Source organism: Amphiura filiformis, chromosome 11 (assembly GCF_039555335.1).
Source record: "Amphiura filiformis chromosome 11, Afil_fr2py, whole genome shotgun sequence".
Classification (NCBI taxonomy): Eukaryota; Metazoa; Echinodermata; class Ophiuroidea; order Amphilepidida; family Amphiuridae; genus Amphiura; species Amphiura filiformis.
In genome coordinates this window covers 18037951-18053992 of record NC_092638.1, presented here as the reverse complement: position 1 = coordinate 18053992, position 16042 = coordinate 18037951, and the positions used below count along the sequence as shown (strand labels likewise).

Sequence of the window (16042 nt, the reverse complement as noted above, 5' to 3'; positions counted from 1 at the left end):
CCCCATGGAAGACATGACCTTAATCTCTCACAAAGGGGTGTAGATTTCAAATGGAGTCACCCATTTAGGTAACCCTATTTGAAATTCACACTCCCTGTGTGGAAGATTCCAATCATGTCTTCCATGCAAGTAATATCTTTTTTGCTCTTGGTCTCTCATGTATTATGATTCATTGGAATGTTCCAGTTGAAATCCGTACACCTTAAGGGGGTACTACACCCCTGGCCAATTTTGTGCCTATTTTTACATTTTTCTCAAAAATTATAGCGCATTGTTTAAAAGTAAGATTGGGGCAAGGACTACAACTACTGCACTGAAAATTCAGCAACTCACGGCAAGTAGTTATTGATTTATTGATCAAATATTGGTTTTCCCTCATTTTTGACTGTAACTCCACAACTGTTGTCTGTGTTGAAATAAAATTTCCAGTGCAGTAGTTGTAGTCCTTGCCCCTATAATATACATATCTTACTTGTCCCCAATGCGCTATAATGTTTCAGAAAATGCAAAAATAGGCACAAAATTGGGCAGGGGTGTAGTACCCCCTTAACTTTAAAGCATTTATAAAGCGTCATCTATCTAGGTAGCCTAATCCGAGGCGCTAACACCCCCTATGGAAGACATGTCATTAATACATAGGGAGTGTGTATTTCAAATGGGGTGACCTGTATGGGTGACTCCATGTAAAATCTACCCCTCCCATGTGGGAGATTAATATCATGTCTTTCATAGGGGTGTATGGATTTCAACTACATGTAGAATAGCCTAATATACAAAAGAATAACAGCATATGTGACCATCCACCACAACTGAGCCCGGATGTCTCCAGTGCCACTATTGAGATATGCTCCATTGAACTAACAATAAACAATAGGAAACAAAGGATTTATTGACTGTTTTATTGATTTTCACTACTTAAATGTCAAGTACTATAGACATGATATACATCATTTTAAAGCTAATTTCAAGCAGAATATTTTGGTTGAATATCTCAAAAATGATGATTGGCGACTTCAGGGCTCAGTTGTGCTGGATGGTCACATACATGTATTATAAACAAAATGCTAAATAGATTTAAACCAACAAAGCTAGACTTGGCTCTGAAGATGGCACTTGCTATAGTTCCGAAACCCCAGCCCTCTAAAAAGGACTTCTCTAGGGAAAGATCAAACCATCATCATGTTTACCGACCTAGAGTACGAAGTCATTTCAAATCAGAGCTAGATTTCCTTTCTTTCTTTTTTCAGGTATATATCAGATGCTACTGCAGCTATTTTTATATCATTTTTATTATTTGTATTCCCGTCTCAACCACCAAACTTTCTATGCTGCCGCACAAAAAATGGTAAGCTCATATGACCTCACTATGGACCACAATGGCCTCATCCTAATGGCATAGTTCAATTATTTTAATAAAACAATTATACTGCAAAATTGGAAATAAAGTTTCAGAATATGAGTTTTTGTACCCAAATTTTCAAAGGTCATTCAATGAATGTACAAATATGTTGGGGTAAAGAACTGTTCCCTGATAGATGAACTTGTTGTGGATCCTAGTGTATGATCAAGGGGAATGAGTCCCATGTCGACCCTGGTCGAAAATGAGTTTTGCATATAGTTTCTAAAAAGGACATAATTTTAGAGCTATCAGAAACTGGAAACCCAATGTTGGTACAACTTTTCTTTGCAAAGTTACGTCAGTTTATCAATCACTGAAAACAACATAAAACAAAAGAGTTTTAACACTATCTATACCATTATTTTGAAATCGATATTAGCGACATCCGACTCATTTTCTGTGATCGTGTCGCAATTATACTGTAAAAGTAGAAATTTTCGCACAGTTAATTTTCCGAGCATTGCCAATTATGAACTGTTTCCCTTGTTTTTAAATTTGTGATTCTAAGTTTCCTTACATTGACCTATACACAAAAGGAATACCGGCGAATAATGGCGAACCTGGGCTCCTTTGCCTTGGGGTAAATTTTATGTGCAAATAGAGAGCTCCCTCCTCTGAAATTCCAACAAGAATTTTAAAGGTTCTGTGCCCTTATATGCTGGTGGGAATTTTACGGGAGGACACTTTTAGATTGTGCCTAAAATTCCACTTGTGTCAAGGGAGCCCATATAGCGCCATTAGGCGAATGTTTACGGTATATTCATGGGTTGTTATCTTTGCTAAGCTTGGAATTTGAAAAGCACAAAAATAAATGTAGCACAAAAATTACCACTTTTATAGTACACCATTCAAAATGCCTCAAATGTAACAGTAGGAAAAGAACATATTTGTGCAAAATTCTGAGCAATCCAAATGGGCTATTCCACTTGAAATCTATGCACCCCTTGTGGAAGATATGAACTTAATTTCCCACACAGGGAGTGTGAATTTCAAATGGGGTTACCTGAATGAGTGACTCCATTTAACATTCACACTCCCTGTGTGGGAGATTAAGGTCATGTCTTCCATAGGAGGTGTGTAGATTTCAACTGGATTATCCCAATATTCACTCTCGGTCAACAAATAATGTAATGTTGCCACAGCAACCATATTTCTCCCAATTCCTGAAGTTGAATACTAGTAAATGACCAAGCTTTACTTCCCTATACATAGGACCTGGATCCTGTGACCAGCCTAACCTCTAATGGAACTTACACACATCAAGATGTTCCAGCAGTGCAAGTCCTGCCCTGCAGATCCATGACAAAGGGTTTGCTTGGTATACTAAGGGGTGATGACTTGGCACGTTGGCTTCAACACCTTATACCAACAGTTCCCGGTCTGCAAGAAGGAGTAGCCACTACTGTAATATGATTCCCTGATGTCAACAGTTGCTGCACTGGAGAGAGATGGTTCCCGAGACCAAAGTGCTCAACCCACCACCGCCTGTCCCAAGTCGGGGGCAGTGCAGCAGAATGTTAGATTGATGGAACAGGATTTATAATATGTCTACCTGGGCTTGATACAGCAAACAACAACTTGCTTCATCTGTACACGTTCTTAAAAAACGTCGATTGCAGATCAAGCCAGGAAGCAGCCACTTACTGGCTATGGAATTTCACTCAAAAAAAGGATTACTTTATTGTAATCAAACAAATTAAGGTTTTCTGTAAAACATTCCTGTAAATATTTTTCTTTTTCAGATACATCAGAAATTGGTCCTAGACCTGCATTATTAGATTGGAAAACTGCACAACGTAAATTACCCTGGAGTGTCATTCTGTTGTTAGGTGGTGGATTTGCACTAGCCGATGGTTGTCAGGTAGGTTTATTGCACAGTTATTATATAAACTGGAATGAAAAATGTTAACCCTATTCCCAAAAATCTTACAAGGAAAACCATTGCGCATACATGCATCTACTTGGTGCCATGACGCAATCAGCCTAAAGCTGAATTTATACTCGGATCACCGAGCGATTGCGATGCAACACTTTTGGAAAGCTCTATTTTGGAATAGCGATTGCAAACGACAATTAAAATAGTAAATAGATGCATTTGTAGGATTGTAGATTAAATAATTCAAACATTTTGCTAGGCAAATCCAATGAAAAACTATAACTCATTACTTTAGCTTTTGCAATCTGGGCTGACAGCTTGATCACAAGTGTCTTGGTCCACTGCTTTTCCCGCGAAACGGCTTGTTGACATTTCCCGGAAGTGATGATGTTTTTGTTTTGAGCAGTGGATCGTATACGAGATCGAGAGAGACGATACCTCCGTCGCGGTTGATTGCTTTGGCCCCCTTTTTGCGGATTTGGATAGCTTCCCTTATTCTTCTGGTGAATGCGTTTGAGTCCCTGTAGAGTACTTTTGCCCCTTCCCATTCAATGATGTGGTTTTCTTAAGTCCAAAATTTGAAACTTGTCGTCTACATTCGACACGCATATTCGATAACACATATTTAATGCTTTGAAATGATGCCAAAGATGATATTTCCTTTTATTTTTTTCTCACATTTAAATTTCATAATGGTTGAGACGGGAGCAAGCCTGAGAGTGTGTCTTTGAAAAAATATCTGGTTTTAGCTAAAAAAATCTGAAATTATTTAAATCATACATACTTTTGTACACAACAAGTGTAGAAAAATATCTGGAAGTTGAAAAATAATATCTGAAAACAGATAAATATCTGGTCTCTCACATCCCTGGACGGGGGTTTAGATTGACTTGTGCATGCTATATCCTTTTGATATGGCCAGATACAGTGCTTTGTCTACTCTAAAAGGCACATTTTTTATTTACTGTTTATTTTATTTTTATTTTTGAAAGACCTACAGTAAGATGTTGCATGGTATACATGTACATGTTTGTGTTTATTTACTTGTTATTGATAAACTTATTATAATTATATTTTCTGGTATGTGTATATCAATTTTGTCATCATTATTCATTGAGTCTTCTGAAGAGTGAGGGCCTAACAGCCTTTATGAAACAGATCTGTAAAGACATTGTACAAGTCCAAATTTTATGCTTTCATAAGCTCCCTTATGGTTGACCATTACCATTTTTAGATGATTTTACCTCTATTTGGATTATATATTTTGTATTGATTTTCAAATATCTATTTCTTCGCACACAGGCATCAGGTCTATCAGACTGGCTAGCAGAACAATTTGCAGCCCTAGGTGGAATACCCACTCCAGTATTAGTCTTTATCATTACTGTTGTAATATGTTTCTTTACTGAATTCACAAGTAATGTTGCCACGGCAACCATATTTCTCCCAATTCTGGCAGCTTTGGTGAGTGTAGTGAATTAATTGCTGGAGAAGTAGACAGTATGGATGTTAAACCATCATAATCTACTGCCAGTGGTTGCACCATGGGTTAGGATATTTACACCCCATTAAAGCGATAATGTGACATTTGCTAAGGAGGGCGCCCTCCTTTTTTTTTGTCAATATTCAATACACCATTGTATACTTTGATCAGTTCCTAATCGTCGGGAATTGTTAGGCTTTTACCACTATGCCGAAAAGTAGACCCATGTTAAGAGTGATAAAACTGTCTGGTCTATATTGTATGTGTTAAATAAAGTAGACAAAGTATAGGACTTAAATTAATTTGTTCTACTTCTGGCAACATATCACAAGACAATTTTCAAAATAAAATAGGGTTCAACCGATGTGGCATTTGTCTACCGATCTGATATCCGATATCGATTTTATAATATCGGTCAATATCCGATCCGATATTGGTAAAAAAAAAGTTTTTGGCAACTTTGGAGAACCGTTGGACCTATTCTGAAGTCCTAGGATCATTAGGATCATTCTCAGCTAATTTGAAAAAAAAGAATGGAAAAAAAATTATGAAAAAATTACAGTTTGTTATCCTTAATTTGCAAACTACAAACTAATGTTTACCTCTACATCTATCGCACATTAAAAATGTATTGGTTTTTCAAATTTTTTTCAAATTGCCTGTGAATGATCCTAGCACTTTAGTCCAGTGATTCTCTACTGATATCCGATCCGATACAGATATTGCAAATATGCTGTGCAATATCGGGCCATACAATATCTGGCCGATACGATATCTGATCCGATAATCGGTTTAGCCCTAAAATAAAATATATTGATAATGTGCGATGTTAATAAGTAACAATAATAATAATAAAAACAATAATGATATTAATCCGCGATTACGAGCTGATCAAACTATAATGTACTTTAATTAACTAATATACCCTATATTTCAAACAAAATTTGAGATTTCTAATCACACGATGGACTATGATAGTATGATATTTTGTGGATTTCAATCCTGAATTTGCTTGACGTTTCCTGCATGAAAACACATTAACAGCAGCATTGTTACCCCCCCCCCCCTTGGTGTTGCTACTGGCTGTTACATGTTACCAGCATATCCCATAACCATATCAAATCAAATCCTTTCCTTTTATTAGAAACACTACGCTTCACATGCAATGAGCTATTCCATCTAAAATGCACACTCCCACTGTGGAAAATTTTGGAAGTATCTTGTACAGGGGTAGTATGAATATCAAATGGAATTGGTACATTAAGGGGGTACTACACCCTGCCCAATTTTGTGCCTATATTTGCATTTTTCTCAAAAATAATAGCGCATTGGTGACAAGTAAGATATGTATATTATTGGGGCAAGGACTACAACTACTGCACTTGAAATTTGATTTCAGCACAGACAACAGTTGTGGAGTTACAGTCAAAAATGAGGGAAAACCAATATTTGATCAATAAATCAATAACTACTTGCCTTGAGTTGCTGAATTTTCAGTACAGTAGTTACAAGTCCTTGCCCCTATAATATACATATCTTACTTGTCACCAATGCGCTATAATTTTTGAGAAAAATGCAAAAATAGGCACAAAATTGGCCAGGGGTGTAGTACCCCTTAACCCAACTCTATTTGTAACTCACGGTCCATCAGTGGAAGGTTCAGGTTGAATCTTTCTAAGAGGGTGTACGAAATTCAAGTAGAGCTACCTACTGTGTTCATTCCACTTGAATTCATACCCCCTGTGGAAGAAAGATTTACAAACTATTCCACAGGGGTAGTGTCGCAGTGTGGATTTTATATAGAATAACCCAATGGCACTGCCTCCAGATTTCCATCATTGCAATAATGAAAATGCATCTATTATCGTAGCCAACTATTAATAAGAGTCATCTTTTCATTCATATCATTATCGCAGATATCACGATTATCATACTGGATAGGACGGTTATCACATCTGCATGAAACCTAGCCACCATTACAGGGCCAATGAAGTGTACCATATGTAGCATCAAATTTGTGCTCCAGGAGCACTATTTATATTGTGCTTCTGGAGTATTTTACAATGGCAATATCTCATGTTTGCTATGTTTGTTATTGATATAGATTATTAGGCATTCTCTTATTATCATTATGACAGGTATTTGAATTATCCCATTGGCAAGTAGGCCAATCAGAATCTGGCACATATTGTCACCCTGCTACGATAATTGCCTAACCCATTGTTAGTAATTTTGTTACAAATCATGGTTCAGCATGCACTTAAACATATTTATTCACAAATCTTTGCACAAGAACAAATGATAATGAGACCAATTAAAAAGTACATGTAATAATAAAAAATGAATAGGTCATTACGGAACTGATGCATGCTTGAACCATATTTTATACTGTTTCTCAAAATTACAAAAAATGAGTTAGTTAATTATCATAGCATGGTGACAATATTTATCCATTACATGGGCAGTGAGATACAGCATGTAGCATTCAACTTGTGCTCCAGGAGCACTATTTTATGTTGTGCTTCTGGAGTATTTCACATTGACAATTGAGAAATTGCAAATTCTTTCCAAATGCTTATGTCTATCCCAATGAAATTAATTGATTTTGAATTTATTGAACTGGTTTGTGCCTACGTAGCAGTAAATAAACTTTTGTTGCATAAGAAATCTCAATCCTTCAGTTATCTCCATGCAGTTGGCCATATCCTCATAATTCACCTAGCATCTCGATCTCATAAGAATATATTGTCATTCATATCATTATCACAGGTATCAGGATTATCTCATTGGTTAGGAGGACAATTTGAATCCTTATCATTCATGTCACCAGTCACAATCAACATTATCATCGTAACAATTATTTGTTTTTTCACTGAGTTCACCAGTAATACCGCTACAGCAACCATATTCCTTCCTATATTAGCAGCTGTGGTGAGTATATCATATGGAGGGGAATATGCAAGAAGGTGCTATCGGCAAGTGGGCTCTTCCATTTCAAACCCATGTGGAAGATTTTGGAAATATCTTCCACAGGGGAGTATGAATTTCAAATGGAATTAACACATTAGCAGCTCCATTTGAAACTCACTCTCCCTCAAAGGAAGATTCAGGTTGAATCTTTGTTAGAGGGTGTATGAAATTCAAATGGAGCTGCCTAATGTGCTAATTCCACCTGAAATTCATACTCCCTCTGTGGAAAATATTTCCAAAATCTTCCACATTGGTAGTGTGGATTTTAAATGGAATAGCCCAATAGCTGCCATATAGATATTTGACAATATCTGCATTCTATATTGTATATAATTTTAAAATGTGCCATCTGGCAGCTATTGCAGGTGGGAGCTTTCTTGCACACGAATACCCAGATATGTTACCTGATCAAGAATAATATTAAGGAAAAAAATGCAAAGAAAAAAGAGGCCAAGCATTTTGTGTTGCAATATTTTCAGCAACATCCCAGGAGCAATTATATCATATTTGGATGGATTTTTAAGCAGAATGATATGAACAAATGTTGCACAACAAGTTTCGTGCATTTTATAATAAGGGGGAGTTTTTATGACGTTAACTTAATTTTTGCTAAAAAAATAGTTTTGCCGTTATTAAATTGCGCTGGCATCCACTACTCAAAATATTGGACCTGCCTGTCGTCTATCACTAACGGTAGAGGATAGTAAAAACAAAAATTCCTATTGTTTATTCTCTAAATCATTATATCAAACATTTTTAGAACACAAAGACTACTGCATTACACTTATAGATCAGGCTTTGAGTTAAAAAAAATTGAGGAGTGTGATAAATAGCACTCCTCAAACTTGGGTGGAGTGCTATTTTTTCGAATGAGGAGTGTGATTATGCTTAAATGTGATGCAAGCTTAAAGATATAAGGAGTGTGGTAAATCACACTCCTTATGATCATTTAAGGAGTGTGATCGCACTTGCACTCCTCAAAACTCAAAGCCTGATAGATGCAATTCTTCATTTGTATGTTATTATATTATAACATGTATTACATTATTTTGATTTCAGGCTGAGAGTATATGTGTGAATCCACTTTACCTGATGATTCCAGCCACAGTAGTATGTTCCTATGCCTTTATGCTACCTGTGGCCACTCCACCTAATGCAATAGCATTTTCTTATGGAACACTCACTGTACCAGATATGGTAAGTTCAATCGATAAGGCGTTCGACTATGGTGTAAGACGTTGTGGGTTCAAACCCTAGCAGTGGTTTAGTGATGCTCACGTGCAAAATGAGTTAGCTTGAAATTCTCCTGGACAAGGAACTTATTGCTAATTGATAACCCGTATGAAACTTGGGAAGTTGAAATTTGATAAACTTCACAAAAAATATTTGAAATTTGGGCAAATGTTAGGCTTTTTAATGATTTTTTTGAAAATTTAGCATTTTTTGACCATTTTTGGTGCAATTTTTTCAAAGTTGGTTGAAATTCAAAAAAATGAAAAAAATAGGTTCCTAGATATTTTTATCTAGTTTTTAAAAATAGCAAATTTGACCTCACAGATGAATTTATCAAGTCTTTACCATTCTAAACATGTATACTTTTATATACTTTAGACCAACAATTTAGCAGTTATGAGGCCCAAAAGTTTTCATAATTCCAGGGTTAAGACCAACCTTAACGCAAAAAGTTTGAAAATGGTGTATATCGAGTTTTGCATCTGAATTTTGATGTGAAAGAAGCATAGAATTTACATTTTTAGGTATTTACTACTTTGTTTGTTTGTTTTTCATTACAGGCTAAAGCTGGTATTGTCATGAACATAATGGGAATCTGCCTAATCAACCTGATGATAAACACCTTGGGTGCCCCCATGTTTGATGTCTTCAATTACCCAGAGTGGGCCCCTGATATTAACGGTACATGCCGTGATGTCGACTTGACAACTCTCTCACCTAATATGACAACTATGTATGGTGCAACTACTACTTGTGTGTGTTACTAGTAGGACTGAAAACAATTACTCTTTCTACTAAGAATGCCCCTTTTGAAAACTGTGAGACCTAGCTGGTTTATGTACATTATAGCACTATGATGCCCTTTTTGACCCTAACAAGACTTGTTCGTTTTTATTGTGTTTTTGTGTTTTTTTAGTCAAATGAAAAATTGCTTGTTGCTATAGAAGCAAGAGAAATATGATTAATAATTACACTTATAGGTTCGTATGCACAAAACAAGTCTAATTGTATAGGTCTGTATGCACAAAACAAGTTTAACTTTAGACCTGGTCTAACTATGGAGGTTACACTTATAGGTCCGTATGCACAAAATAAGTCTAACTTTAGACCTGGTCTAACTGTGGATGTTAGACTTATAGGTCCGTATGCACAAAATAAGTCTAATTGTAGACCTGGTCTAACTATGGAGGTTAGACTTAGGAGGGATCCCTTTAATCCCTTCTTTTCCTCCTTTAATCCTAGCCAGCTAAGTCCAAAAATTAAACTGCAGCCATCTAATATTATGTTATTGCAAAATATGTATTTGCCCTTCTAACCGGATCTATAAAAATATAGAATAGGTATGTAAATACCAAAAGTTTCCTTCTCTGTAGGACTAATCTCCATAGCTCCGATCTCCATAGTTATACCTGATCTAACTTGTATCTATTGGAATATTCTGCTTGAAATCTTCCAAAATTTATAAAAGTCTTCTTATGGAAATGGCTACGGTTAATTATTTTGAAACCCCTACTATCATTCTATATGGGGTTATATCTATATCCTCCACAACTGGAGTAAGTATGTCAAATGGAAGTTACCCAATTCAGACTTTGGTTTTGAGGAGTGCGATCACACTCCTCCGCACTCCTTAAAACTAAACGCCTGCCAATTGTCTGTTCTATTTGAAGCCCATACTCCCTCTGTGGAAGACTTTTGCTAAATCTTGCACTGGAATAGTGTGGATTTCAAGTGGAATAGCCCATATCGCTACAACACCGTAAGCTTGTAAAAGCTCAATTGGAGTCTGGACATCCAGAGGTCTCAGGTTTGAGTCGTGGTCATAATAATGGTTTTTAATCCTTGGTTAAATTTTGAAAGAAAATTAATTTTTAGTCATACATCTCAAAGAAAGTACTATAAGCAAAAGTTAATTAGGCAAAGTGTACAGTTGCAAATCATGTTACACCTGTGTTATTTGAATTTTGGAAAAAAAATCCATGTATCACTTTTGTTTTACTTTTTAACCAATTTAGGTGATTCTTTATTTATTTTTTGTAAGTAATTAATAGATGTGCAAGACTTCCAATCATTCATTATATCAGATTTCTTTTTACAATGTATATACTTATATGTAATTGTGTGTGCTGAATATTTTTGTGCTGCTTTTAAGTGGCTTATTTCACATACTCATAAGACCTATATTCCTATTCCAGAAAAATACAGCACTAATACAGCACTAATCTTTTGGGAAAAAATATTATCCTGTTTTGACAAATGAAACATAGCTAAACCTAATCTTTAGTTAGCTCTACTTGGTAATAAAAGTTAAATTTTAATATTTTTGCAATTTGAGGGAAAATGACCCCAAAACATGCATTTCTTTCAATTGTAGTCACAAAATTCAATGACTTGGCATAAGTCTAAGGATAACATTTTAATTAGTCTTTTTACAAGTCTTTGGGCCTGATAGTCACATCACATGAAAAACTTCCCCAAAATGCATGTTTTTGGCCCTTATTTCCCAGAATTGACCAAATATTAAAATTAAACTTTTTATTGCTACATGTAGTTAGAACTAAGTAAAGGATTTTAATCGCTTAAAATAGCTTTAGCCATGTTTCATTTGGCAAATCAGGTTAATACTTGATTTGAAATTAATGCTGTATTTTTCTGACTACATTGTACATACTTCATAAACATTCTCTTTTTTCGGATAAAAAAAAATGCAGTATTGAAATTTGTACTTTTACATACCGGTAAATCTGTAATGTTTCTGGACAATATTTGGCTGCTTTGATTTTGATTTGATTTTGATTTGATTTGGTTTGTTCAGGTTTTGACAACCCAGGATAACCCAAGAAAGCCTCTATTGAAGCTTATTTCCATTGGGGTCCATTTGAAACCAGGACGGGTTGGGAACAGTCAGGGGTTAACACCCTACTCTTTTCATAACTGGCTGCAAGATACATGTACAGGTATGGCTCCTGCACACGGGACCGACCGCTTAACGTCCCCTACTTCATAATTCATTTACCCAATTCTAAATGAATCATGGGGAGAGCGGAAGTCTGAATTTAATCTGCAGAGGTTGCAAATTAATTTCAGACTTTTTTCCAAGTCAATATCCCAGCAAATCGCCACCACCGGAATTGAATCCAGGATCTTGTGCACTAAAGGCAAGTACCCTAACCATTGCGCCGCGCTCTCCCTTTGTTTTTCTGCCATGTTATGTGTAGGAATGTTGTTTGTATTATGGGTGTGATTATTGTTATCAATGTTAAAGGAGATTGATTGGCTCCCCCTCCCCCATCAAAATGTATATTTTGGTATCGGGTGAAAACTCATATTTGTCTCATAATCCCAGTGTAGTTTTAGGCTGGGAATATATATGTTTCTTTAAGCAGCATGAACAAAAACAGGGTAGTTTGGTGGTTATGCCGGAAGCCCAGAGCTGCCAACCCTTCTTGATCCTGCAGAAGACTTCCTCATTTGCTGACAATCTTCTGTCTTCTGCAAAACATATTTTAATATATATATTTAAAAATCTTCTGAATTTGCAGCCATCTGGCTAAATCTTCTGCATTTACAGCCATCTGGCAAAAAAAAAAAATCAATTATACGCCCACTGTCCTGAAAAAAAAAAAAAAAAAAGGTTCAGTAGCCTTGGCATGGCATTTTTAAGGGTCTCAAAAAGCTAACATCCAGGAGCTTTTGTGGGCGCTGATCCCACGCAAGGGCCGCTTTTTTTACACTTCGCAGAAATCTTCTGCATTTACATATTCCAATGTTGGCAGCTCTGGAAGCCATGTGCTCTTGTATGGGCACTATAGGATGCACATGTTTGTTTTTCAATACCAAATCGCTGGAGCAATTTAAGTCAGAACTTGAACAGAATGTTTGGGTGATGGTCCTCATGTGAGGTAGAACACACAATAGCCAGCAGCGTGCAATAGCTGCTAAACTTAGAGTAAGAATGTTTGGGTGACAGTCCTCGATGTGAGGTAGAAAACATCTAGAGTCCATGTTTCAACTCTATACAGTGTAGTATCGAGAGCGAAAGTTCTTTTATAGAGCTCAATTTTATTTTGAGTAAAGAGGAATCATTGTGTAAATGACCTTGTTGACATTCCATGAGCAATCATGAACCAAGAAAGAGAAAAATTGTTGCATTGATTATTGCAAGTGCTTCCCTCTATTTCTTGCTTCATTTTTGCTTTCTTTACATTATATAAGACTGTTCTCACTAAATGAGCGGAAACTCATCTTGGGAAGAAAAAGAGATATTGTTCCTGTAACATACCAGATTACAATAGAAAACAAAAGAATTCTACTTTGAAATATTGACTTTTGAACACCAAGTGTGGGAACAAGCCTGGCAAGTTGTTTATCATTTTACGATCCAGAAATTATGAATCTGGCCATTACTCAAAAATAAAGATTAGCCACCTTCCTCTCATTTTTTTTTGGTGCAGGGCTCATAATGGGCCAGCATGCTCTAGCTAGCCTGGCTTATGCATAGGTCTGGACCAAGGATTTTCCATGGACCCAAGCATGTGTCCCTTAGGCTGAGTTCACATAGAAGTATATGGTATTAAGCTATATGAAATATCGCTCATTCGATCAGGCTGAGTTCATATAGGAGTATACTATGTGAACTCAGCCTGATCGAATGAGCGTATTTCATATAGCGGATAGCTTAGTATGTCAGTTTACCCATTTTCTTCGTCTGATCAAATGCTTGTAACTTTACTTCTGGTCACATTGCATTCAATGAGGTGTCATAATGTGCAGAATTAGATAGTGCATCTATTAAAAAATTAATTTACCCACATATGGTTTAGGTTTTTAAAATTAGGACGGTATACGCTGCACTAAAATCGAACACGCACGATTCCCACTATACTAAACTATATGCAGGTATACGGCCTTTTCGAATAGCTCTTATGTGACCTGGTACTATGAAATTACCTTGCTCGATTTAAGCTATACGCGTGCACCGGCAAAACGTGCATCGTATACCCGAATAGTATACTTCTATGCGATCGTAGCCTATGTGACCCGGTACTATGAAATTGCCTTGCTCGATTTGAGCTATACGCGTGCACCTGCAAAACGTGCACCGTATACCCGAATAGTATACTTCTATGTGATCGCAGCCTTACGGACAATCAATAATGAACATGATGGCAGGGTAATAGCAGCTTACATACCTTTAACTACTGCTGAAGCAGCTAGTTTAGCTGCTAAGCTCCCAAATTTGGTACAATTGTGCCCTTTGTGATAAAAGCATGGGAATGTACCATTTTTTTACCCAAAATGAGGTTTTTGTGGAATAACTCTGTAACGATACTATAAAGGTCGTAGATAGCACAAACTATACATTTTTGAAATCCTTGTGATCAGACAAACAATTTGGTGTATCTGTCAGCAGGATTACAGCATTTTCACATTTTTACCACTGCGTGACGTCTAGAGGTCACCAGGGGTCAAATCTGAAATGCGTCCACATCTTAAAATAAACTTTGGACCATGTACTTCATGTATGGACACTTTCATGCTTTATCACAAAGTGCACAATGATTCAGCTTAGCAGCTGTACAAATCTGCCAATCCCCAATTTTCTTATTCCTGGTAAAATGTCCCACTAGACCAATTTTCACCCTGATATGGCAGTGATGTCATTCATGTCAACGCGTTGAGGCAGTGGTTTTGCATGCGTATCTATGCAGCATCTTTAAGCCAATGTGTACGCAAGTACTTTGAGCGAACACTGGCGATTTGAAGCGGCTACCAATGAAATGTGCACTGACATTACAGCCACATCAAGGTCTGCCTCATCAGCAGGGACAGGCGATTTGCGCGGAAAAAAATAGCAAATTGCGAGGAGATTGCGCGGAACTTTTTTCAGTGCAAATTATGTATCCCTGCCCATAGGAAAAAAATTGCCAATTGCGTGGAGATTGCGGGGAAAAAAAGTTCCGCGCAAATCGCTTGTCCCTGCTCATCAGGGTGTAAAAAGGTATGTACTGTAGTAATTTAGTAATTATGGTTATAATATAGACAGTGCAATAATTGCATTTGAATGTAACAAAACGTACATTACTTTTTATAATATAGTAACTCAAACGTTTAAATCAAGAATTCATGAGATTTCCTTTTTATGAATTTGATAGCAGGAAGAACAACTAAGCAATCTAAAGAATTAATTGTAGTTAAATTACGATGAATATTATATTTTCATACATGTATAAGTTCCACAATGATAATAATGTATTCAGTAGAAGTAGTCTACATACAGTTAAGATCTATAATAGACCAAACATCTCAGCAGATGAAATAATGTTATGTTGTAAATATGTTACCGAATTTTCCCAAGTACCCCCTTTATCCAAATTTCGCGGACAGTGCAAATTAAATACCCCCTATTTTGCTGATTTACAGTCAAATTTCGCGGACTGTCCAAATTAAATACCCCTATTTTCCCAATTTCGCGGTACGGTCCTTGTTACTGGTAAAATTACCCCTTTTCCGCGCTATTTGGTAACTCTCATGGTTGTCAATTTTTATATTGAGTTGGGGGCAGTGTTCGAAATATGCCTCAAAAAGTTACAGGCCAGCCGGGCTTGACCTTAAAAAGTTACCGGCCAGCCGGAGACGGCAATTAGATGCCAGTCAGAAAAGTTACCGGCCAGGCCAAAAAGTTACAGGCCAATGGCCGGCTGACCGGCCCTATTTCGAACGCTGGTTGGGGGGCCGGGCTACTGTGGTGATGAATTGGATGGAATAGAAGGTAGAATATGATTTTGCCATGCAATTTTGCGATCATTACATGCCTGTTTTAAAATTACTTCAATCCATACAGTCTGTCCACACAGAAGTACAAACCAAATCTGTGGCATCAGGGGTCTATGCTTTGCATCTCACGCACTGCGTGTTAAAAAATGTTACGCGTAAAGCTCAGCAAGTACAAATCGTGCAGCAGTTGGCACGCCAAAGAAGCATTTACACACGCATTGCACTGAAAAAATTATTCTCATACCTCCTATTTCCGAGGTCTATTTACTTTGTACTTCTATGTGGATAGACTGTACATGCTATG

The 16042-nt window shown here is 36.7% G+C and overlaps 1 protein-coding gene across 2 annotated transcripts in view; it reads left to right on the top strand.

Moving 5' to 3' along the window:
- LOC140164477 (Na(+)/citrate cotransporter-like) overlaps positions 1–10923 on the top strand; it is a 99822-nt gene extending 88899 nt beyond the window's left edge. For both annotated transcript variants that reach the window (XM_072187759.1, XM_072187758.1), the window contains 6 exons: positions 1248–1345; positions 3142–3260; positions 7528–7689; positions 8788–8925; positions 9522–9941; positions 10101–10923. In XM_072187759.1, coding sequence (XP_072043860.1) covers positions 1248–1345; positions 3142–3260; positions 7528–7689; positions 8788–8925; positions 9522–9728 — 724 coding nt within the window. In that variant the 3' untranslated portion in view covers positions 9729–9941; positions 10101–10923. The remainder of the gene's footprint in view (positions 1–1247; positions 1346–3141; positions 3261–7527; positions 7690–8787; positions 8926–9521; positions 9942–10100) is intronic.
- The last annotated feature ends 5119 nt before the right edge of the window (positions 10924–16042 follow it).